Below are 27,201 nucleotides of genomic sequence, written 5' to 3'. Positions count from 1 at the left end.
ACTAATTAGGTTTTGACGACATTAAAGCCTACTATGGTGTCCAGAGTCGGGCCATTGCAACCTGGTTGCCGACTCAAATTCGCTAAACAGCCGAGCGCCGTGGAACGGGCTACCCGTCAGGCCAAACAAGTCATCTCGCAGCTCGCCGCTGCCGACCCGCGACCACTCAACCCCCGCGACGGCTCCACTCGGCGCCCCCTTAGCGTTAACGACGTGCGGGCCGGGATCCGCGCCGGCAGTAGCTGTCCGGCGTAACGAAGACGCTGCCGGCGCATGCGCACTCGCAGCCGCGGGCCCGCTCTGTCGGAGGCGCGTCGTCTCCGCGGCGACGCCGGCTCAGTGTGCGTCCGGACGCCGTCGCGGCAGTGCAGGCCAGGGCAGTACAGGCTACTCCCGCACCTGGGGTAGCGCCAGCGGAGAGACGCGCGCGCCGCCTTCCCGCCGGCGACATGGCAGACAACGGCACCTCCGACCACTGCGACCTGTACGTCACCTCTCACTTCTCACTACTCGCGCTGTCCGCTAACGATTTGTCACTTGTTATACGGCACTTAAGCCAGTTCTGGCAGTCAGTCATACTCCTCAGTTCGTGCTCTACCAAATGAGAGCATACTTATTAAAATATGAGGAAGATCACAATGGAAATTGCATTTTCTTACAATATATTAATTTATACGTACAGAAGGTGAATAACCTTATACTTTCACTCTTGGAACCGTTTAAGGTAACGAACGTTGTTTCGAGCTGTGGTAAGGCATAGAGGGGCACGTAATTTTGTTGCATACTGAGTCTACTTCGTTACTGTAGCTAACAAAAGTTTTGAAGCGTGTATAGTTGTTTTAAATGAGACTATATACGTTATTCAAAGGGGATAGCTCTCGAGAAGATGAGTTCCGAGATATAACGGTTATCTTTTTGGCATTGTAAGTTACCAAAAAAAATAAAAACAGAAAAGAGTTAAAATAGAGACAAAGGCGCCGGTAATAGAGCATTGCAGTGTAAACAGTGCCAGTTGGTGCTCTCATATCAGAATTCGTCGTAGTATCAAGAGTTTCGGCTGTTTACTAGCTTCCACGTAAAGTCTTAACTCGAACATGAGTACGTATACATCTGAAATTTTTTTCCGAAGCCAATTCTGATAGGCTTAAAATTAAGGTACTGTTTCAGTTACGACAACTATACCCAAGCGCGGTCGTTTTTCATACACCGTACGACCAAGAGGACTTAGGTTTAGCCCCAGTAATGTTTACATGTCGTCTCACTGCGTACAACGACGGAGCCCAGAACGAGTGCTACATTTGGCGGTTATTACGCGGGTACGGCCAATTCAGGCTGCTTTGAATTTCAATTGTAGATCAATGCTGAAACACTTGTGGAAAGTTTCAGTGCCAAATTAAGCTACCATTACATCACTGTACTCCTATTTCCAGCAGCTTCTGAATGCTGTTATGAAAGTACATCTTCAATTTTTTTTTAAAAAAAGAAGAAAAATATCTTTGCTTCAGTATTTCATTTGATATAAGAGATACCACTCTTCGTAATACACGTCGGAAAAGGTGCAAGGTTTACGTGATTTTTCCTGTATACGAGTATTTAACAGACAAAGAAATCACATTTGTCAGTATACATACAAAGAAGCTGTAAAGTAATATGACATGAATTCACTTCAGATACTTATCCATAAAGGGATACGAAAAAGGACTTCAAAATGTACCAGGCTGCTTTTACTCCAGATACCAAGTAGGAAAGTCTTAGGAGCTAACAATATGCGACGTCGCCCTCCTTGCTCTTTGCTAAGTGCCAAAATCGAATCGTCGAAAGAATATTACTAGCTATCTTCTTTTATTCTTGCCGTGCCTATGCGTAACCTGATCTTCCTGATCTAGATCTCAATTTGCTCAAATTGTTAGGGGCAATGTGTTGTATACTACGATTTCTAAGTGAGGATCTAACATTATCTCAAATTTCTCTCAAGACAGTTACATTCTTCTGGCATTCATTGCAGCCAACGGAGAAACAATACGTAATACGAAATCTGAATGCATTTGTGATCTCTATTGCCTGCGACAGCTATGAAAATGTTTCAGGGTTTCAAATATCAAACTGTCACCATAAACTGCTACTTTGGGCCCAAAACCTGCGTACTTCGTTTTTTACATAATAATTACAATAAAATCAATGTTTTTATGGCTAATGGCCGTTTAGTACGCTCAAGATGAAAGTATTTCTTCCTATTTTGAAAGACTCCATCTGTTTGTGTATGTCAGACTACAGTATTGATATTTTTCATTAGCTAAATATCTTTACGTGAAACAGACGTTTAACCATACGTAGTGAGGTAGCTATTTAACTATACCAGTGAATTCTGCTGAAGAGGTGTCGACGAAAATATGTATGCAACTTCAAGTAAGCCAATCTGACGCAACGAACAATATTATATATTATGCGTTAAAGTTATTACAGGAAAGTGGAAACAAATCATTCTGATAATTCTAAGGATAGCGCAGGATGAAGTTTGATGATCGGTTTCAGCTGTGACGCAAAGTACAGCGACGTTCTCAAATTGTAGCTTGCTGTGTTTAAACCAGCGGAGAGCCCGTTGACTACTGAGAGTGGTTTGAAGCACTTTCAGTATTTGTGAAAAAGACTGTTGAACAGAGATCGAATATTTTACAACAGGCTTCTGAGGAAAGACTTTCACCAATCATTTGTTACCACTGTTGGGCTACATTTAGGGGATTCTCCGTTAGTGATCCGTTAGCTATATCTTTAAGTGCAGATAATAACTTAAATCCATGTTATCATTGAAGAATGTGAAAACGGTGAACACAACCCGCGATTCTGTCCCCATTATTCGCCATCAAGGAAGTCAATAAGACTTAGTGATAGCTGTAAAATATTTAAAGATTACGTACTAAATTTTGACAATGAATTCGCTGAAATATGTATATGTCTAATTTGCCATTGCTTGTTGAGAGTTTCCTGCAGCAACAGAGTATCGAATACTCTATAACGCTATTCACTTATCTCTTAAACATTACTTTTTAGTTAAGGAAGTCGGTGACATTAGTTTATCCGAGAGTTCTGTATATGTGCCAGTTGTATCAGACAGGCAATATGGAGGCTTCTGCGTACTTCTTGGACCTCTTGTTCTGACTATGAAGTTACTGCAGAGCCGAAATAGCTAGTTCCTAACGCAGCGCACTCGACGCGAAAAACGTGTTCTTGAATTAAAACTAATCTAGAATGATACCAACACTAGTTACTAAAATGCTCACACAAATTTATTCAAACTATAGATTAAAATTCAATAATGTGTTGGCGCATTGTACCACTGAAAGTGTTCAAAGTCTTAAAAGTAATATGGAGTTTGTGCTGACGTTATATCCCGAAACACGATGTGCGTGTTGACAATACGTCTCAGATAGTAATGTCTTATACCAAGTTTTCGGGTTTTCATTAGTACCGATGAAAATATTTTTGTTGTATATGACTGGAAAGCCATGTAATGTATTATGGATATACCTGTCGGGAAAATGTCGAACGCAACCGATGCAATGCAACTGCCACAGGGCATCGCTTTAAAATATTTCTGTAGCAATGTACTAATGGCTGACTTTTAAATTATACGCAGCAGCCTCAAACAAACTGACTGGGGTGACGAGCCAAGCTCATGTGTACGTTAGTATAAATTTTATGACAAAACAATCTCCACTGATAATCGATATGGTTACAAGTTGTCAATATTTTTAACGTTACACTTTCTTGAAAGTGTTTTCACTCTACAGAGGAGTGTATTACAACAAAAACCTACAAATTAAAAGTGTATGTAGGATGGGCCTCTGGAACATGTCAAATTTTGTTACGGAGAGAGAGACAGGCAGACTGCATTTGCGAAACGAGAAGAGGAAAATATCATTGTAAAGCTCATGATACACCGCAGCTTGTATTCGATAAGTGTAAGGATGAAAAGCAACCGTGTCGTTTTCATTCGTACCACGGCGCCTCTAGTTATTTGGGGAATACACGGAATATCTAAATTTGGACGTCCGTTCGTGTACTGGAACCGGAGATTCTCTTGAATAATAATCCAGTGTATTAGCCAATGTGCTCTCATTGTGGAACTGGGTGTTCTCTTTTGGACTATTTATGGATAGCTCAGATGGATAGCTTAGGTGGGGTTGTACGTTTGGGCACCTATCGGGCATACTGTTATATTTTCTGAAAACTTCCTGTATATGCTTTACTAATCACTGCATATTAGGTAATGAATATCGCACATGATTTCATGCACCTAAGCACCTAAGTGTTCAGAAAAATAATGTGAACTCGTCCTCCACCTTTTGTAGGAATGTTGGTTGTTTTCATGGACGTCATGCCGCCCTTCAAATGATCATTCGAGGATTAGATGGAGGAATAGTGGGTCTGGCAAAATTTACATTTTAATCACATGATCAACGAACACATGGACTTTTAAATTAAACACAAATTTGAAAAATCTCTAACTGATTTGTGTTACGTATACCGTTTGCAAATTTTACTGCGATTTCGCGTATGAAATTTATATTACCTCCGAAATTTGAAGCGTCTGCATAAAGAAATCACTACTGTTGTTATACATTTTCTCGGGTCCCAGGTACACCTGCGTAGACAATTATGATCTTTTTCTTTATATCAGAATAAATTTCTTTTCTTGTCATTTTTTCAGTCAAAGAGTATTAGGTGCAATACAATTGTATTACTATTTTGTCAAATAGTTTCGACGAAATTTCGTTAGGATGTACGCTTTCTTTATTTTGCCTATGAAACCATTTACCTTCTTGGAAGTCACCAGACAGGAAAGCATTCCATGCACATTATAATTTCCGTATTTATTACTCATAACCGAAATATGGAGAGAGGCTTCTCCATATCACGAGTTTGTCTCAGAATTGGGCGTTTTTGCCGACTGCCAAGTTATTATTTATGGGGAACATCTAGGTGACAGTGATGTTGAACGTTGTTATGGTTGTATATGTATCACCATGGAACTTGCTAACAAAAAACTGCGGTTTTGGATTGATCGTGGAAACTATCTATGCCTTTGGTGACTGATCACATGATAGCTGCTGATTATTATCATTTTTAAGGAAGAAGATGTGACCTATCGCAACTGTCTACTTATTAGCGCATTGGACATCAATGGTCTGTTTTGTTTTACGAGTGATCAGTGTATACTTTCTACAATTTATAATTTAAAGTTTCTACATTATATTGTCATAGTTCACCTTTTAATGTGTGGAACACGTATTATAAATTTGATGCGTATCAATCTGCAGATAAAATTTCAAGCACTTCGTCGTGGACTTGTAAATGACATTGACTATTTATTTCGTATACTATATCATACCGATGAGACCAAGAAAAGAAACAACTTATTTGTGAACTGTATTCAGTACAGTTTCATTCTGGACCAGATATTATAGATAAAAAAAGAAAACTGTGAAGTGATCTGTAACTCGTATGTGGACTTTGTGTCTAAAATTAACACTCAACAGTTTTGATGTCTGATGAAGCTCGCAACATTTTAATCAAGATTACCTTATTCATAACAGGGTTCTGACCAGTGTATTCAATTACAAATCTAGCTGAAAGAAACTTGGGTACTGTGTTCGTATAATTGGTTCTACCTCTTCTAAGAGTTTTACAGCTGTACAGCTTCCCACTTCCGTTCACATACATCATAGATCTAGTATCTGCAGAATTATTACTTCCGTTGAAAAAATTGCTTGATTTCAAGGCGGTATTGCAAAACTTAAATTCTACATTTGATAATCTTCGTTTATGACCCATATTATCTGGTTTACAAAATGCGTATGAACCGAGGATGATGTGCTAAATAACCCAGAATGCAAACGGCATCGGTCGGTAATACTGCCGCATATTTCAAGCAAAATATTCGAATAAATATTACAATTATTCTACTCAAGAACGATATCCATAGCTGAGAAATCATTTAGAACTTCATAAAACGGGGACACTTTCAATGACATCCAAAGAAGCTGGACGAGAAAATATAGAATATTGCTCATGCGGCCTTGGCTGTTGTCGTTACAAGGTAGAATAATTTTAGTTACGGTTGCCGTATGATTCACTGAAGAATCTGGTTTGTTTTCTGTCGATGTCAAAAGGCCTTTTATGTATTGTGCAAAGAAGAAGTGTAATTGTTTTACGCAACTCCCGTGAAATGGCTAACACAGTTCTCTACCGTATATCAATGGTCCTTTACATATTACGTGATTATAGGTAAATGGTATGAGGTTGCGATGTCGTGTCCTAAATTTTGCTATGAAGTTTTTTTTCTTTTTTATGTCAGAAACTAATCATTCCCATTCCTCTGCGTAGCATCCTTTCTGCACTGCTTCTGTAACGGCGTATTTACTGTGGAGTGCTTTTTATAATTCAGGTGATAAAGTAAATTACCTACAATTGCAACTGGATTTCGATACGAAGACTACATTGGAAATAAGAATCACTTCACGATTATCAAAATTGAAGTTACGTTTCCTCTCCATTTTTAATGGATATACGTGGGTTATGACGATATTTGATTATCCATACTTCAAATATCAGCGGTATTGTTAGAAAAAAAATGGAAACAGAGAAACAGACCTCCGAGGAAATTTTTTGGTGGTACCCTGTCCCGTGCGTTTATGCTGACAGTAAGTACAAGAATTACATTAATACTGTTATACAGGGACTACAAATACATGTACTACGATGTAATTCCTTAGAAATTAGGCCATCATATGAAGACCTCACGATTATGAATTAATGTTGGTTACAATGTTCGCAGTTGATGCTGCTTTATGGAAGTGTTACATATTGTACTGAGCAAATGTACATGTTCAGAAATGTCAAGTATAGTCCTGAATATGTATATGTGTGATTTCATTCTTTCAAAAACACAATTAGTTGTTAAATACTGTTTTTCTCACTTTCTGGTATTTATATATGACGTGAAATTTTATTCAGTTCGATGCAAAAGATGTATTTGTTCACAAATTTAAAATTATGCGTTTTCCTAGGTATAGCTACAACTGTGGTGCAAAGCAATAAATGTCGTATAGTACGTAGTTCATGTACGGAAACGTCATTCAGGGTTTTTAGCGATCGTCAATTTAATTCGAGCGCGCATTTTAAATTTCTTTCCAAAAACTGCAATGAATGAAAACGAATACTCTTATACGAATAAAACTTAAGCAAATAAACACTTAGTACGGAGAACGACGCAAGTGAAGTACTTAAGTACGCTCGGTGTGACTTAATTGTAGTAGCAAGCCAGTGTGTTGTACATGTTCTCGGAGACATCGTGTCCAGTGTTTCAAACGGTGGTTCAGGACTGCGTGCATTACGTACTGTGCTTTTTATGTGTTTGTTATTAATAGTACTGGTGATACTAACGGAAGTGAAGAGATAGCGTAGAGCTCGGCATAGACCGTTTCATGTCTCCATCTCAGTGTCACATTCCCTCACTCCAGAAGGCACTACGAAGGTTAGAATTTCCCCAAGGACTGTGACGCAATTCCTGGTACTTCACACCACCATATCTTCTCTCCTTGCCGACGAAGGAAATTTATTCCAATATAAACGTTACCTTAAGGTTCAGAATTACCATTAGGCATAACGTAGCGACTTCGGCCAGCGAGTATAGTATAGACGTTTCCCAAGGTATCGAGAACTATTTTCCTGAAACAAGATTCTTCCCCTTGTATAGCTGTGATGTGATCTTTTGTATCACTGTGCTTTAGTCTGGTGGATAGGAGCTAGCGATCATAAGTTTCAGGATTCTTACGCCTGTAGCATTCTGTTCTTTAACTTCAGGAGATCTACATTTTGGACTTTAAAAGTAGTATACGTCATCAAGGTTCGACTAAATACTAACCGCAAAATGACATCTTGATCTCCCTCTAGTATCTGAGCGAGGGTTAAGAAGGTAGAGGTGTACCACTTCCAGTGTCATACCTTCTCGGATGTAGTGTCATTTTCTAGAGTGCAAGTAAGTATTGATGTATTTAGTTTCCGAAAGTTAACAATTACATTACTTAGAATCACGGGAAAAGTGTGATAGATACTGAGAGTCGTTTTATAATCTTTGTCCTTATAAATGTTTCCTTTATTTCAAGAACATAACTAATGTATTAATTACGTGCTAGAGTGCAAACCCAAAAAAGAAAGCACGTAAGTTTCTCAATAGTTGTGGTGGTGGTGGTGGTGGTTGTGGTGTATATAGCATTAAGACTGTGAGTTTACACAGACCAAGACTCCGTGTTTGTTAATTGTGTATCATCTATTGTATTAGGTTTTCAAGTAATAGATGTATGAAAAAGAAAATTTTCGTATACGTAGTTATAATGATACTCTCAGCAGCTGTGATCCGAAGTTTACCTGATTGTTTGTAGCTATGATCTATTGGGGGTCGCGGTGGGTGCCTCATATTTCTATGATGGGCGAACAGAAACCTTCCGTTTGAGGGCATTGCTGGAGCGTATATTCAGCGTAGAGAGACTGCAATGTGGACACACTAAAGAGCCAAATAGACTGGTAAACCGGTTTAATATCGTGTAGCCCCTCCCACCGCCCGTACCCACCTCCCCACCCCCCACCGCCGACAAGCAGAGGTGCCGCAACACGACGTGGCATGGACTAGACTAATGTCTCAAGTGGTGCTAGAGGGAACTGACAACACGAATCCTACAGGGCTGTCCATCTATCCGCAAGAGCACGAGTGGGTGGAGATCTCTTCAGAACAGCACTTGGCAAGGCATCCCAGATATGCTCAATAATGTTCATAGCTAGGGAGTTTGGTGAGCAATGGAAGTGTTTAAACTCTGAACAGTATTCTTGGAGCCACTTTATAGTAACTTTGGAGACGTGTGGGGTGTCGCATGGTCCCATTGGAATCGCCCAGGTCCGTCGGAATGCACAATGGACATGAATGAATGCAGGTTATCAGACAGGATGCTCACGTATGTGTTCCCTGTCAGAGTCGTATCTAGGCGTATCCTATACCACTTCAACTGCACACGCCCCACACCATTACAGGGTGTCAGACAGCTTGAACAGCCCCCTGCTGATATGCAAGGTACATGGATTCATGAAGTTTTCTCCATACTCGTACACGTCCATCTGCTCGATACAATTTGAAACAAGATTCTTTCAACCAGGCAACACGTATCCAGTCATCAAGAATCCAATGTAGGTGTTGATGGGCCCAGGCGAGGCGTAAAGCTTCGTGTCGTGCAGCTGTGGAGAGTACACGTGTGGGCCTTCGGCTCCGAAAGCCCATATCGACGATGTTTCGTTGCATGACTCGCACGCTAACACTTTTGATGGCCAAGCATTGAAATTTGCATATTTGTTGCAGTGACCATTTCAACCATCACCTGAGTCGGCAGGTAATGTTTGAAGTAGTCATTGAAACAAATATCTGCGAACAGCAGTATTGCTGGCCCCTGTTTTGATCACAAGTGAGGTACATTATTCCTACTCATCGGTCAGAGGCCTGACGATGCCGTAGTAAAAAGCTGAAACTAGTTGCGCAATAAAATAAGGTTGAAAATTGACTGCTGAAATGCGTTTAATTTGACGTCCTCTATCGAACAACCGAGTCCCGCAACCATCACTAGAAAGATGGACATACAGAGAATTTGCAGAAGGCTTGCTATTCTGTCATAATGAACCATTCTCTTCAGTCGTCGGTGGTACCATTCTTGCAGGATCTTTTTTTCCGGCCGTAACGATGAAGGATATTTGATGTTTTGCCGGATTCCTGATATTCAAGTTAGACTCGTGAAATCGTCGTACGGGAAAATCCCCACTTCATCGGTACCTCGGAGATGCTGCGTCCCATCGCTCGTTCGCCGACTATAGCACATCGTTCAAACTCACATCTTGATAACCTGCTATGTAGCAGGAGTAACCGATCTAGCAACTGCGACAGACGCTTTTTGTGTTATATAGGCGTTACCGACCTCTGCCCCGTATTCTGCCAATTTACCTACTGTGCAGTTGTTATTTTCGTATTTCAATACGCATGCCTATACCAATTTCTTTGGCGCATCTGTATATAAGCATCGACATTGTGGCAGAGATTAGAGTGGCATTCGTGTATTTGCGTGCTGTAAATACGTAAATGTGACGACGTTATTGTCAAACGTGGCGGCGTTGTTACTAAATTCGTCAAAGCAGGACCAGCGTGCTCTTTTCTTTTGTTGGCTGACGAAGGACAGACACCGGTAGGCATCCAACGGAGAGTGAAGAATGCGTATGGAACCACATATCTGTGGATAACAACCGTGGCGGAAATGTGCACCAGGTTCCGTGCTCGTTGCGATTCGAGACGAGATGCCGGTCGATCTGGGACGCCAGCCACAATGTGGACTCTGAAGTGGGTAACACTCAGGCACCCGCCCAATGGTTCTTAACTCTTCCCAAATGATTGTCACGTCTTCTGTCCCTTAAAAAGGGCACATCTAGTCGATGACTCCTGTCGGGCGAGGATTCGCAACAAACAGTTTCGGACTTCTTTGCGCAGCAGGACACGGAATTTTGCGACATAGACATGTTCTAGCTGGTGCGAGGGTGGGAGTTATGTCTCAGCGCTCATGGCGATTTTAACTAATTGGCATGCCGATTTTGGACTGTACGGCCTTGTAACGGAAACTTTCTGGTCGCCGCTTACACACTTTAAGACAAAAAAAGACGCACCACAAAAGAATTATCCGACTGAGACAGAAATTAGTACATGTGATGCACATGTACAGACGAACAAATGATTACAATCTAGAAAAAAAACGAAAAATTAATGATTAATTCGAGAAAACTCTACGTAAGTCCTCAGCCTGGAATCTCAGATATTGGTATAGTATTGTCTACAGTGATGAGTCCCGCTTAGAACTGAGCCCAATAACCAGCGAAGCTGTGTCTGGAGACTCCCTGGCCAGTGGTGGGATACCAACGTGTGTTTCAGCCGTCATACAGTCCGACAACCTGGAGTTGTCAACCAAGGCACCTTTACGTAACAGCTGTTTGTCAATGATATTCTACGCCACATTTTGTTGCCCATCACAGATATTCATTCTGGCTTTACACTTCGCACGGAAATGGCCACCCGCCGGTGGCGAGAGATTCTACTGTTCATATTCTTATCTTTGTGCTTGCCAAACACTATCTTGGCTAGGAAATCACCGGCAGAACTAAGAATGTTTGGAGCATTATGGGCAGGGACCTCCAGCCGTCGGTTGGACTGAATTAGCCACGATGTCCCTCTGGAGAACATCCAACAAGCCTGTCAAGCAATGCTGGGCCGAATAGCTGCTCGCCTAAGGGCCACAGTTAAACCAACGCGTTATTAATTTGCTCAGTTTGTGAAGCAGCTTCTGTTGAATAAATAATCAGAGTGTTCTCAAACTGTAATCACTGGTACCTGTACAACACATACATCGATTTCCGGAGGAGGAGGGGGAGAGGAGGAGGAGATTAAATTCTAATGTTCTGTCGACAAGAAGGTCATTAGAGACGGAGCACAAGATCGGATTAGGGAAGGATGAGGAAAGAAGTCGGCCGTTCCCTTTAAAAGGAACCATCCCGGAATTTCTCTGGAGTGATTTAGGTAAGTCACGGAAAACCTAATCAGAATGACTGGACGAAGCTTCGAACCATCGTTCCCCAGATACGAGTGCAGTATGCTAACCACGGCGCCATCTCGCTCCTCGGTACCAACTTCCGTCACATTCGGATCATTCCTTCGTGGTAGGTCCCTTTCTTTTCTTTCTGTCTTTCTCGCATGTTTTATTTAATTCGGGCTCGGTGCAATTATTGAATAATATTTATTTAAACTTTATTTACGTAAAAAGGCCTATTGGGCTTCTCTAGTTTTCATTTGTCTTTGTTATTTTATGTATTTCTCGCCGGTATCAACAGGTCGACTAGATTTTGAATATTGTCGCTATCGGTGCAAAATTAAGTTACCTTAGATGCGATACCAAAATACATTTTTAAATTTTTTTCGGTAAACTACAATTATTTAAAAAAATAAACATGGCAGTCGGACCACGCCGCCCATGTCGACAGACTGCCATGACGTCCTCCGCCATAGCGCATCATTCTTATACGGTGAGAAGGGATATCGGGTCAGTGCACCTTTATCCGTCCTCTACCGGTTTTCCAGACCTTGGAACTTCTAGCTCTCAAGGAACTCTTCAATAGTCTGAATGGACCTCGGCGCAGTCCTCATAGCAAGGACAAAGCCTTAGCAGTGCCTGGAATTTAATTTGGGCACTCCGCATGACAATCTCAATTAATGAATCACCCCCTTTTCAGCAGCTTCCACTAAGAGTTGCTAGGGTAACCCAGTACTCACAGGAGCGTATTTTACAGTAATATGGTCTACATTTAAAATACAGCCAACGTCCTCATTAATTAATGCGTAATTGAGCAATGGCGGTAATCTGAAATAAGTTCCATGAAGAAACGGGTAGCAGTACTTGATAAAGTATTTTAGTTTAATCAGCAACCACGTACCTTAAAGGACATTATCGTGGATAAAAGCTCTAGTTCTGTGATAATACCGTGATAGTTGTATATCGATAAATTAGTGAGGGAGGTTATTGGTTGCTTAACCTTCCTAGCAACAAACTCTCGAAATTTTAAACGTATACACCGGCGTGTTGCACTCAGTATGTCTTACAATGTTTGCTACAGCAGTTAGACGAATCTGCAGGACGCTGAAGTGCTTCATCACTAACCTTTAGTGCTTCTCTGTATCTCCTTTTCCTACCTAACAATCGTATCTGATACGGACTCACGACAGACTAGCGATACTAAGGAACACCTTGAACTAGCGTTTCTTAAGTCACCTGTGAACGAGTGAGTTACGTTTGCATGAGATTCTTCGAATAAATCAAATTCAGAAATCTGCATTTACTAGCTTTAGGTTCTCCTTCCTCCTTAGCTAGTTCAAGATTTATTTCGCCAATGTTTCCATTAGTTAATTGTTACGTGCTATCGAGCACTAATTGATATTTCCACCAATTATATCGTAGCAAACCTGATGCGAGATTGTGATACAGACATGACGTCTTGCTGACGCTACTACATACGTCTGAAAGTGAACCAGGGAGATCTAAGCTAGTCATAACGCAAAAACCAATATGTAACTGCGACAGACAAAGTAAAGTAAATATCAAAATTATTTCATTTATAGTAGTAAAGTACTTCAAACACTGACGGTCCCTACACTAAGCGATATCCCCTATGGTAATTTCTGCATTTCACGGGAATTACCTAGCATTCTGACTCTCCTATAAGCGGCTGTAACATTTAAAAATAGCCCTCTGCAGCTAGCTAAGTTGTCCACCCAGTATGCACTACATGATCAACTGTATCCGTACACTCTAATGTAATGCGATGATGGCTGGTGGTAGAGGTGCACCAGCCCGGTGGCAAGTAGGAGGCCACTACTGTGCTGTCAACAGAGGAGCATTATTGGCGGAATGGGTGTGTCAGGAAAGCTCAGCTACATCGAACCGTGACTGCTCGTTCCATGTTACCTAAGTAACAGATACGTCATGGACATTTCAAGCCTTCTAAAGCTGCCTAAATAGAATGTTGTTGGTGGTACTAGCCGAAGTGCAAACGAGAAGGAACAACAACAGCTGATTCAGGACCTGGTGGACCTCATATTCTGACAGACAGGGACCGTCACGCATTGGGGAGTGCGGTTGTGGAAAACCGCGTGAAATCAGGAGAAGGAACTTATGAGTTACAAACTGCTACCAGGAATCCACCTAGCATTATGGCTACGCGTAGAGAGTTCAAAAATAGGGTACGTATGTGCAGAAGCTCCTTATAAGCCACACACTTCTCTAGTCAGTGCTAACCCACTCTTGAGGGGCCTTAAAGAGCGGCGAAACTGGACAGTGGATAACTGAAAACGAGCGATTTGATGATGAATCAAGCTGTTTCCTGAGGAAGTCTGATGGATGGATTTGGGTTTGGCGAATATCCGAGGAATGCCACCTGTCATCTTCCTTAGCGGTAACAGTGAAGTACGGAGGAGGTGGTGTTAAGTGTGGGGGTGTTATTTGTGGTTAATCTTCTAACTGGGCTTAAGGAGGCGCGAAATACGAAAGAATGTGACTTTTTTTTCACGGTACTGTTACTGAGTACAATAGAAGACCAGTTCACAGATGGTGATGGTTTGCATTATCATGACATGACACCATGTCATTAAGAAAATCTGTGACGCAATGGTTCTGTGGATAAGAACATTCCTGAAATGGACTTACCTACCCAGTGCCGTGACATGAACCCATCGGAACACTTTTGGGAGTAATCAGAACGTAGGCATCCCTCCAGACCCCGGCGTCCAACATCATGTCCTTCATTGTTTTCAGCTGTTTAAGAAGAACATGGTTTCATTTCTCCATAAACGTTCAGACACCACATTGGAAGGGTCCTCGTCAGATTTCAAGCCGCTATAAAGCCGAAGGGTGGAAACCCATCCTTCCCCCCCCCCCCCCCCCGCCCCTCCGTCAATCCACATCAGTTCAGTTTACACTATGAATATTTACAATGTGCTACCATCCTCTGCCGGCCAGAGTGGCGGAGCGGCTCTAGGCGCTTCAGTCCGGAACCGCGCGACCGATACGGTCGCAGGTTCGGATCCTGCCTTGGGCAAGGATGTGTGTGATGTTCTTAGGTTAGTTACCTTTAAGTAGTTCTAAATTCTAAGGGACTGATATCCTCAGATGGTAAGCCCATGGTGCTCAGAGCCATTTGAACCATTTGAACCTAGCATTCTCTACCACACAAATTGTTTTCAGATTTGGCGATTTCTCCTGGCTATGAACATTGTTTTAAGTTAGGTTTGCTAATAAGCATTATGATCTTGTCCCAGAGTCCCTAAGATGGAGATGTTTTCATTATATGACTATATGGAATTGTATCGAAGACATTCGAAGGACCAAATAACATGGTATTCATATAGGTGTCGGTGTCTAGTGACTTCTGGATCTAGTGGGCGACCACAACGAGTCAAGCGTCCGATAATCACGGTTTAGGGAACCCACGTTGCTTCTGAGACACACCAAAACTGTACCTTTATTACTTGGTTTTATTACGGTCGTCAATTCAAATAATATTTTGAATTGCATGCGTCGGGGGTATATGTGCTATTAATTTGTTAGTGGCTATACGTATAGAAAATGGTAAGGCGACCGCTCGCGATAAGCAAGAAATCAGGGTTCGAGTCCCGGTCCGGCACAAATTTTCTTTGTCGTCATTCCATTCCACAGCTGATGCTTGTCCTTATTCGCAATTGGGAATTCATTTAATGTCTTGGAGAACGGTCTTGATAAAGCCGACAAGCAGCCCTTTCCTACCCTGAGCCTCGCCATTCAGAAGGATCATTACGGTGTATTCTGCAAACGTTGCACTCAACCACGTTGTTCTAATACTCACGGACACATGAATGAGGCTCGAACCTGGGTGGGACAGACGTCAAATGACATCAGGCGATCTGACGTAACAATTCCGATCCATGACGACCCTGTAGCATACCTACTTAGCAAACATTTTTTTTTTAACTGTTGTAGCATGGAAACGGTACGTTTCATGACATGGGCTCCTACTCAGAATATGACGTACTCATTCCCTATAAAAGTTCCCCATGTTCGTAATGGAAATTTTCGAACACCCTACATTGAACTGTAGGTAGCACTACACTGTGTTCATTTTTGTCGAAACACGATCAATGTAAGTAAAATAGTACCGAGGTTTGTACTGACCATGTACACGCTCTTGAATTCGTTGCCAGCACACCAATGAGTTAAAAGTAGAGCCAAGATCTTGTGATACATGCTAGCAAAGACACGGTACTGATCAAGAGAAGAAAGTTAGTCTTTAGAGAGTACGGTCATGGTGGTGTCATCCTTCAGCATATAACTGGAGTTCATGCTACGTCAAGGTAACCGTTATTCATGTAGGCTTCATGGACGGTGTGGAGAATCGGCGAAAATTAATTGCCGATGGCCTCCCACCCAACGAGTCTCTAAATGCTGAATGACATTACTCCAACGATATGTGTCCGTTCCATCCCTCGATGAGTGTCGTTCGCCTTTGATTGATGTTGAGTAGGTCGGGTAAAAGTGTTGGGGGTCCAAACCCACCTGCACACTTCATAAAGCGTTGCTATAGCACTGTTTCCCCGAAATGATACGGAATTTCCAAGAAACGCATTACGAGCATATGGTGTAGTTAAATCTGCTAAAATACGCAAGTAATGCTCAGTTTTTACGTCAGGTATAGGAAATTGATGCATAAATTTCACTTGATCCTAACGTTAATAACGATAGACACACTAGGCGAGAAGTAAACATTCATGTACATCACCACCATAATTTTCAGTCCAGATTTTCCACGAAGCATTTTAATGATTACCTTAGACTGGTCACTGTAGCTGCTTGCACTACTAACGCCTATAATTATTTTCCTTTACTTTTAATGATTCTCGAAGGCGTCTCACTCAATATAGATAACGAAACGATTGGCTGGTTCACGCTCGAGGTATTCCTCACGTTAACGTATACGTTCGCTAATGCATAGCCGCTTTCAACGAAAGTGAGTTGGTGAATGCATTCCTGTCAGCTCCCCTAAGAGGTCGTGTAATTCTTAAGTCTCTTAATTTATACTTGTGGGATTGTATCAAAAACAAAGTAAATTAGCTCTAACCTTCCCAAAAGCTATTTTAAGATGAAGCTATTAAAGTTGTTGTGGCCTGTAGATACGCATGAGAAATGCCTGCTGGCTAAATCTGCAATCATGCTAACAGCCAGAACGTCAAGTATTTTAGTATTTCGGCGTGGTGGACCGACACTCACTGAAGCGAAATGAAAGGAGCCTCCAGCACCGGGTTATCATAGCACGTGTGGAATGGCCTGGTGCTCTGTTCTTTATTACGTCCACGGACTTACAAAGTGACATAACGCTATTTCACTCGTGAACGCTTTGACTTCATCTTGTTATTCTCTTTCCTCTGATCTGCTTTTAGATTCACTTCTCTAACCTGTACCACATTCTGATTGCCGTCCGTGCCGGTTAGGTATTTCATAGTAGCCTCATTACAACGAACAACTTTTGCATTCTCGCCGTATCGCTAAGTGGTTACCCGCTTTCTAGCTTCACTGCTCCACTCAGTCACAACATACTAGTGGTGCTACGTCCCCTTCAAGTTTTATTTATTTGCTCTTTGTTTTTTGTGGTGGTGGTGGTGTTGCGGTGGGGGGGGGGGGGGGGAGGGGGGGGGTAGGGGAATCATTTCTGCTTTTACGCGGCATGCCACAAATTCCTCTCCTATGTAAACGTTTCACCTCAGAGTAGCACTTACACCAGAAGTCCTCAGTTTATTGATGTTTTTATTCCATTTTGTCTTCACCTACAGTTTTTACCTTCTACAGCTCCGTCTTGTACTACGGGAACCATACCCAATGTCTTAATACAAATGCTATTATACTGTCCCCCTCTCTTGTTAACGATCTGACGATCTCTTATCCTCGATTTTGTGGAAAACCTCATCGTTTTTTATCTATTTAGGCCAATTAATTTTCTATACCCTTCCATAGCTCCATATCCCAAACGCTTCGATTCTCTTCGTTTCCACTTTGAAACAGTCCATGATTCACGTCCATACCGGTACAATGATATGTTCAAAACATCCGTTCCCAGAACTGTCCCATGCTATAAGTATTACTTGTAATGACTGAATACAAAAAGTTAGACGTGCATCTGTTTTTCTTTCACATACGTTATTGATGTTTCATGAACGTAAAGAATATCCGAATAAGATTGAGGAAGTTCAACTGATGCTAAAGAAACAGCATTTCTACGTAGTTTCGATTCTATTGTCTTGAAATAACTGTCACTATCTGTAGCTGTTATGTTGCAGTTTACCAGATGTTCTGTAGCGTCTCGCGCAAAGTTATTGCAATTAATACGACATGCTATTCAGTCGCGTATAAGTAAATATGGTGGAATTCTTCTCTTACTACTTACAAATAAGGAGGCCTATTACTTTCTGATCTAAGTTCAAATGGTCCTCTTTTGAAATTATAAAAACTTTTTAATCCCTTCCACTTGTGCTAATAACGTTGCGTATCCTTTCAGATTCTTCTGGCACTCCTTTGCCTAACGATGAACACAAATCATGTTTTACGGCATATCGTCTGACAAGAAACAGTACAATTTATCTATAAAAACACTCGAAACAAAGCAATTATTCATTCATTACGTCGTTCTGATTTCCCATTAAAATTATTTGTTTATACACTTAAAATTCTGCATCAAACGACTATGTGTCAGTGACCACTGAAAACGAAAAGAAAATATGGGGTCAGTAATTTCTTTGATTTTAACTCTAAAGGTACATTTTAAAAGGTCCCTTAAATTACATTTACACGTTTTTCACTGGATATCGCCTTCATTAACTGGGATCAAATGCCTCAGCATTCGCCTACCGTGATCATCTTTGTCAAATTCATGTATGCGCCATATGCTACAGCTAAATATTTACGATGCAGATTTTATCGTATAGGCTGCATATATTCAGACTTTCCCAAATAATTGCGAAGACAAAATAACTGTCGTAGGAGGTCGTTTTATTTTCTGAGTTTTCGAGAAATAATATGGCAAAATAATTTTGTAATAAGTTGTTTCCCACGATCTTTTGGGGCTGCTATCTGCCTGAGAATTGTACTTTAAGCTATGAAATAATCACGTGTTTCTTTTGCCTAGAAATTTCAAACTGTTACATAGGTTGCAACGAATAAAAGTTAATTAACAGCTTATTTTTGAAGTAATTGTGACGTAACATCTTTGTACAAAATATACAGGGTGATTGTATAATACAAACTGTCAGGAACGATGGAGTAAATGTATCAGTTTGAGGTAAGTGACCCGAGTCTGGAAGGAAGCGAGCGTAAAGTTATAAATGAAAATCTTTCAGATGCCTCAGAGTGCAATGCATGTAACGTACTGCTGTTGCTAAGCTTGTAGGGTAGGCAAATTTCAGAAGTGGTAGTATTGCAGTATGGACCAAAACAAAAAAAAAATATCCAATAAGCATGGGCTTTACAATTTACACCTTAAGAGCGATGGGTACCTGTTCATTAGAGGAGACATGTTTCATAATATCTGAAATGTGCAAGTGCTCTTATCTCTAAAGATATGCGTTTTAGAGCCCACGTTCACCAGAATTTTTTCTTGATTTGATTCAAAATGATTCAAATGGCTCTGAGCACTATGGGACTTAACATCTGAGGTCATCAGTCCCGTAGAACTTAGAACTACTTAAACCTAACTAACCTAAGGACATCACACACATCCATGCCCGCGGCAGGATTCGAACCGGCGACCTTAGAGGTCGCGCGGTTCCAGACAGAAGCGCCTAGAACCTATCGACCACAGCGGCCGGCCTTGATTTGGTCCACACTACCAACCTACCGGTTGGTAGGACATGTTCTGAGGCATCAAGGGATCACATATTTAGCATTGGAGGGCAGTGTGGAGGGTAAAAATTGTAGAGGGAGACCAAGAGATGAATACACTAAGTAGATTCAGAATGATGTAGGTTGCAGTAGGTACTGGGAGATGAAGAAACTTGCACAGGATAGGTTAGCGTGGAGAGCTGCATCAAACCAGTCTCAGGACAGAAGACTACAACAACAACACCATCTCTGAATGCGGCCTACGCTGCAATCTTAGCAACAACAATACCCTGTACATGTATTCCACTGTCAGAGGCATCCTAACGATTGTCTCTAATAACTTCCAACTCGGTCTTTTCGGAACAAGGTCCCTTACCTCAGAATGATACATTTACCCTCATAATTATACCTGAAAGTCTGTAACATCAGCATGGAATCATTATGTATTGTGGCTTATGGCGCAAGTCATAAAAACAGAATTACAGCCAAACACAGGGTATCTGCAGAGGATCGATGAGTGGTGTACCTCTGTATGACTAAATATAATGTGTCACATTACCTTCCAGTTACATGAATTTTGAACAATCGTTGAAAATCTAAGCATGTGTAGCAAGTGATTTATGTGGAGCGACAATTTAAATCTCATTTTAAGATTGATGTGGTTCAACTGTAAATGGACCGCTTATAAAACGACCTGCTCTTGAGTACTGCTCGAGCGTTTGGGATCCCTATCAGGTCAGATTGAGGGAGGACATAGAAGCAATTCAGAGGCGGGCTGCTAGATTTGTTACTAGTAGGTTTGATCATCAAACGAGTGTTACGGAAATGCTTCAGGAACTCGGGTGGAAGTCTCTAGAGGAAAGGAGGCGTTCTTTTCGTGAATCGGTACTGAGGAAATTTAGAGAACCAGCATTTGAGGCTGACTGCATTACAATTTTACTCCCACCAACTTACATTTCGCGGAAAGACCACAAAGATAAGATAAGAGAGATTAGGGTTCGTACAGAGGCATATAGGCGGTCATTTTTCCCTCGTTCTTGGTTCAAATGGCTCTGTGCACTATGGGACTTAACATCTGTGGTCATCAGTCCCATAGAACTTACAACTACGTAAACCTAACTGACCTAAGGACACCACACATATCCATGCCCGAGGCTGTATTCGAACCTGCGACGGTAGCGGTCACGAGGTTCCAGACTGAAGCGCCTAGAACCGCACGGCCACACCGGCCGGCTTTCCCTCGCTTTGTTTGGGAGTGGAACAGGGAGAGAAGATGCCAGTTGTGGTACGGGGTACCCTCCGCCACGCACCGTTTGGTGGATTGCGAAGTATGTATGTAGATGTAGATGTAGAGACGATATACTGTCCATTTGTGAAAATCCCAAATGATCACCTTAGGCAGCGCACCCTGTTCGCGACGTGCAGGGAGAGAGTCAACAGTGAGGTCCGAAACGATACCGTCAGGGGTGTGCAGCCATGGTGATTCCAGTTACGTTGCCAGCTGTGCTAGATTTCTCGGCTGAGGATCCTTGGAGCGAGTAGCCCGATCAGAATGGTCACACAAATTCTCGATTGGGTACAAAACCGGTGCGTTTTGTGGCTAGTGGAGTACGGTAAATTCATGGCGATGCTCTTCGAATCATGCAGAGACACTGCGAGATGTGCGACAAGTTGCACTGCCTTGCTGGTAGACACAGTACCAAGGAAAAACAAACTACATGTAGAGGTGGACAAAGTTCCCAAAAGTAGCTGCATACTCGTGTTGATCCATTGTGTCTCTCAGAACGATGAGATCACCCAGACCACTCAGGGAAAGTTACACAAAGATTACGCAAACCAGAACGCTCTTCCCTCGCTGCAGGCCGTTTGCTTTCAGACGTTTCACACAATTGTACACGCAAACAGCCATTTGTCCGATGGAGCGTAAACCGTGATTCATCTCAATAGGCTACCTGTCGCCACTCAACGAACGTCCAGTTCTTTCATTGGCATGCAGTTTAGAGCCTTCGTCGCCAATAAAAGAGTCTGCAAGGGTGCGTGAATCAGAAGCCTGCTGCGGAGGCACCGATGCAGCAATCTCTCCGCAGCAGTCATTCACCCCAGTCATCTGGTGCCCCATTGTGCACTGTAGTTGCCCCGGCCCAGGAACTGTCTGCACCATTTTACCCTGGCCGGTACGCTTTAACCATGCCTGCACGGCAACAATTTACAAACAGACCCCTTTCGAAATTGCTTGCACCTTTGTTCTGAATGCCATAGATCACACCCCTGTGGACGTCTGATGTGATAAATCGCACCGTTTCCGCATTACAACGACTACAGTTACCCGCTCCCTACCCCCCCCCTCCCCTTCCCACCACCATACCTCAGGCAATGAAGCGACAAAGAAACTGGTATGGGCATGCGTATTCAAATGCAGTGATATGTGAAGAGACAGAATGCAGCACTGCGGTCGGCAACGACTATATCAGACAAAAAGTCTGTCGCATTTGTTAGATGGATTACTGTTGCTACAATGGCATGTTATCAAGATTTAAGTGAGTTTGAATGTGGTGTTATAATCGGCTCACGAGCGATGGGACACCGGATATCCGAGGTAGCGATGAAGTGGAGATTTTCCCGTACGACCGTTTCAGCAGTGTACCATCAACATCAGGAATCCGGTAAAACATCAAATCTCTCACATCGCTGCGGTCGGAAAAAGATACAGACATAACGGGACCAAAGACGACTGAAGTGCAACGCTTCCGCAAATTGCTGCGGATTTCCATGCTGGGCCATCAACTAGTGTCAGAGTATGAACATTCAATGAAACATAATCGATACGGGCTTTCGAAGCCGAAAGCGTACCCTTCACGACTGCACGACACAAAGCTTTGCGCCTGAGCTCATCAACACCACCATTGGACTGTTGATGACTGGGAACATGTTGCGTGGTCGGACGATTCTCGTTTCAAATACACTCCTGGAAATGGAAAAAAGAACACATGACACCGGTGTGTCAGACCCACCATACTTGCTCCGGACACTGCGAGAGGGCTGTACAAGCAATGATCACACGCACGGCACAGCGGACACACCAGGAACCGCGGTGTTGGCCGTCCAATGGCGCTAGCTGCGCAGCATTTGTGCACCGCCGCCGTCAGTGTCAGCCAGTTTGCCGTGGCATACGGAGCTCCATCGCAGTCTTTAACACTGGTAGCATGCCGCGACAGCGTGGACGTGAACCGTATGTGCAGTTGACGGACTTTGAGCGAGGGCGTATAGTAGGCATCCGGGAGGCCGCGTGGACGTACCGCCGAATTGCTCAACACGTGGGGCGTGAGGTCTCCACAGTACATCGATGTTGTCGCCAGTGGTCGGCGGAAGGTGCACGTGCCCGTCGACCTGGGACCGGACCGCAGCGACGCACGGATGCACGCCAAGACCGTAGGATCCTACGCAGTGCCGTAGGGGACCGCACCGCCACTTCCCAGTAAATTAGGGACACTGTTGCTCCTAGGGTATCGGCGAGGACCATTCGCAACCGTCTCCATGAAGCTGGGCTACGGTCCCGCACACCGTTTGGCCGTCTTCCGCTCACGCCCCAACATCGTGCAGCCAGCCTCCAGTGGTGTCGCGACAGGCGTGAATGGAGGGACGAATGGAGACGTGTCGTCTTCAGCGATGAGAGTCGCTTCTGCCTTGGTGCCAATGATGGTCGTATGCGTGTTTGGTGCCGTGCAGGTGAGCGCCACAATCAGGACTGCATACGACCGAGGCACACAGGGCCAACACCCGGCATCATGGTGTGGGGAGCGATCTCCTACACTGGCCGTGCACCTCTGGTGATCGTCGAGGGGACACTGAATAGTGCACGGTACATCCAAACCGTCATCGAACCCATCGTTCTACCATTCCTAGACCGGCAAGGGAACTTGCTGTTCCAACAGGACAATGCATGTCCGCATGTATCCCGTGCCACCCAACGTGCTCGAGAAGGTGTAAGTCAACTACCTTGGCCAGCAAGATCTCCGGATCTGTCCCGCATTGAGCATGTTTGCGACTGGATGAAGCGTCGACTCACCCGGTCTGCACGTCCAGCACGAACGCTGGTCCAACTGAGGCGCCAGGTGGAAATGGCATGGCGAGCCGTTCCACAGGACTACATCCAGCATCTCTACGATCGTCTCCATGGGAGAATAGCAGCCTGCATTGCTACGAAAGGTGGATATACACTGTACTAGTGCCGACATTGTGCATGCTCTGTTGCCTGTGTCTATGTGCCTGTGGTTCTGTCAGTGTGATCATGTGATGTATCTGACCCCAGGAATGTGTCAATAAAGTTTCCCCTTCCTGGGACAATGAATTCACGGTGTTCTTATTTCAATTTCCAGGAGTGTAGTATCGAGTGTATGGACGTGTGCGGGTATGGAGACAACCTCATGAATCAATGGCCCCTGTATGTCAGCAGGGGACTGTTCAAGATGTTGGAGTGTCTTTTTATGGTGGGCGCGTGTGCAGTTGGAGTGACATGGAATACGTTTAGATACGACTCTGACAGGTGGCACGCACATAAGCATCCTGCCTGATCAAATGCGTCCATTCATGTGCATTGTGCATTCCGACAGACTTGGGCCAATATAATAGGACAATGCGACACCACACACGTGCAGAACTGCTACAGAGTGGATGTAGCAACACTCTTCTGATTTTCAGTGCTTCCGCTGGCCACCAAAATCTCCAGACATGAACATTTGTGAGCACATCTGGGATGCCTTGCCTTGCTGTTCATAAATCTCTACCCCCTGTCGTACTCTTATGGATTTGGGGTTCCTTCCAGCACAACTGCAAACATTGGAGTCCATGTCACGTCGTGTTGCGGCCCTTCTGCTTGCTCGCGGGGAACCTACACGATATTAGGCAGGTGTACCAGTTTCTTTGGACTCTTCACTACTACGGCGGGCACCTGACACCTGTTAGTGGTTATTGGGCTATTGCACACTGACGTCTAACATAGGTAGTGATCGCATTCATATGACTGAGCCGTGTATAAGTGTGAGAATTGTAGATCCGGAGGAGAAACAGTTAATTTACGTAACAGTCTTTCGACCGACTCCTCAGTATTGGACTCTGACTCCGTTTAACGGAGGAGATAAGATCCAAAGCTGAGTAGCAGATTTTCTCACAAATTTGTGTCGTGTGCTCGTCAGCTTTACGAATATCCTTATTAAGTGACTGCAGCAGACGCTAAAAATGAGCGTATGCGCCTCGGACCCGCCTACTGTTAATTCCGAGAATCTATGACCTCGAATAATGAACCATCGTGTTACATATCTGTACAAGAAAATGTTCACGGCGGTGAACTGAGAGAAATTGTACCTCGAAAGCAGGTGTGGTGTCAGTCGATCTTGCCACGCACCAGTCTGTAGAGTAATCTAGAGTAATGCGGGAGGGAGATTGAAAGTATAGCCTGTATGCAACTGAAAACGTCGTTGTCAGAACTTACATAAGCTGTGCTTAAACAGAACGTATGCATGGTAAATACCCTTTTATCAAGTAACAACTGAAATGAACAGAAACAAAGTCACGTTTTCAATTTTTTTAAAATTTTTTGATTTACTCAACACCGGAAAAGGTTATCTATGGCTCATGAGAACATGTCTTTCATCTTGTCACTGTGCATGCATAGTACTTCACCTTTTCGAATCCACTGTAATACGCACTAAAAGGATGTGACTGTATTATGGAAACTGTTTTCGAATTCGACTCTCAGAAGCACCTAAAATGACCTACGTATCGTCTAGCTTTCAATGAACTTACAAGGGAACGTAGGGTTTTCCGCTAACCTATTTGAATCATATCGACAAGGTGTGTAGGGCACGAACAGGAGCTTCAACATATGTAAACAAGAAGACGCCACTCTCAACCGTTTTCGAGAGGATCAAATTTGAAAATTTTATGCATGCTAATGTACTTTGTAAAATGTACATGTCATGTGACTAGGGCCTCCCATCTGGTAGACTGTTCCCTGGGTGCAAGTCTTTCGATTTGACGCCACTTCGGCGATTTGAGGGTCAATGTGGATGAAACGATGATGATTAGGACAGCACAACATCCAATCGCTGAGTGGAAAAAATTCTGCAGCCCAGCCGGGAACCGAACCCGGGCCTTTAGGATCCACATTTTGTCGCACTGACCACATTTTTTTGCGCTTTGGTCGTTATTGATCGTTGTGTATGGTCTTTGCGGACGTCGCAAAACATGCTGTTCAAGTTCGGCGGTTGATCCTTCCACTCAGCTTTTTTTTTTTTTTCGAACACGCTGAGCTACCGTGCCGGTTATTAGGACAACACGTCCACTCAGCTACCGGGGCCGGACTTGTACTTTGTAGGGTCACAAACATTCAAACAATCCGCAACCGAGCGAGGAAGCTCGTAGCTCCGTAAGCATGAGGTTTCTGGATCGAATTCCCCTGATACCCGTTTTTTCATTCCGACATAATTCCAGCAGCAGATTTCTCATGACCGTGAAAATACCATCCACAAAAAGGAGGAAAGACATATTTAATTATGTGGTTGGACATAAAAAAGGATACTGCAGAACTTCAATCGAGACACTATAAGCAGTTTCATTTATATTATTACACCTATGTTTCTGACTGCAGAAGTCAGGATGATACCGATCGGAGAAACATGGAAAACAATTATTGTGACATACCGTGCGTCTTATGACCATCGAAGTTTTGCATGTCATGATTTGTCATTTCAACGATTCAGTTGCAATACGAATTTCGTCTACATTCGTAAACTCTTTTCGGTCATCACACAAAAGTAACGGCGTACAGTTCATGTCGGAGAACATCACCGAATATTAGTACAGACGACTGAAGGCGTACGAATGGTTGACTTTTTATGCACTCTTGTCTAGAAGTTATCTCTCTATTCTGTTCGTGACGTACGTGCAAGTTCGTAGTCGCTTTGTAAGGTTCTTCGTCTGCACGTAAAAATAAACGTCGCATGGCTGCACCAGCGGAGTTTACATTTCCGAGGGATTACTTTAATACTGCACGTTGTCAGTATAGCGTTGAAATGAGAAAAGTACCAGCAGCCAGATTCAATCTAGGGACTTGGCGCTTATGAAACTAAGCGCGTTTTCGCTCAGCTGCAGATTCCCCTAATGCCAGCTACTGTACAAAGTAAATTTTTCAAACTCTATCTTCTTGAAAACGGTTGAGACCCGTCCTCTGTTTTACTTATATTGTGGTTCTAGGCGTGCGCTACACTCCCTGTCAACAAGAATAAGACGTAAGTAGACATAACGGTTCCCGTCACCGCTCAAGATACCGCAGTGAGCTGGAGCCCGCCTTGGCCCGTGGCAAGACTGCGGTGTCGTGCGGGTGTGTGTTTTTAAACGCTCGCCTCACGAGGCAGTTTGTTTAGTGTGCAGCGTCGTAAACCCGTGGGCAGCACACCAGCTTTCACGGCGTTAAGTAGCGAACGGCTGCCGGCGGTATCCTGTTACCTCGGTGATCGGTTCCCACTTCCAGCGATAGCTCCGCTTTGAGGATGCTCCCAACGCACTCCAATAGACACACCAGCTGGTAGTGTCACGTACAGTTCTGTAACCTACTCACACTCAAAGAGTGTAACTGTTCCGGATCTAGTCTCTGCCACTCAAACTCGTCGAATTAGTTGTC

At 43.3% G+C, this 27,201-nt stretch overlaps 1 protein-coding gene across 1 annotated transcript in view; it reads left to right on the top strand.

Annotated features, from left to right (window-relative positions):
• The first annotated feature begins 344 nt into the window (after window positions 1-344).
• Window positions 345-27,201, top strand: part of LOC126278537 (galanin receptor type 2-like) — a 1,269,802-nt gene continuing 1,242,945 nt past the window's right edge. Inside the window, exon 1 of the mRNA XM_049978712.1 lies at window positions 345-484. Within this exon, the coding sequence (XP_049834669.1) occupies window positions 450-484 (35 nt within the window). The 5' untranslated portion in view covers window positions 345-449. The remainder of the gene's footprint in view (window positions 485-27,201) is intronic.

Source organism: Schistocerca gregaria, chromosome 6, assembly GCF_023897955.1.
Source record: "Schistocerca gregaria isolate iqSchGreg1 chromosome 6, iqSchGreg1.2, whole genome shotgun sequence".
In the NCBI taxonomy this organism is placed as follows: Eukaryota; Metazoa; Arthropoda; class Insecta; order Orthoptera; family Acrididae; genus Schistocerca; species Schistocerca gregaria.
This window is presented reverse-complemented; position numbering and strand designations above follow the sequence as displayed.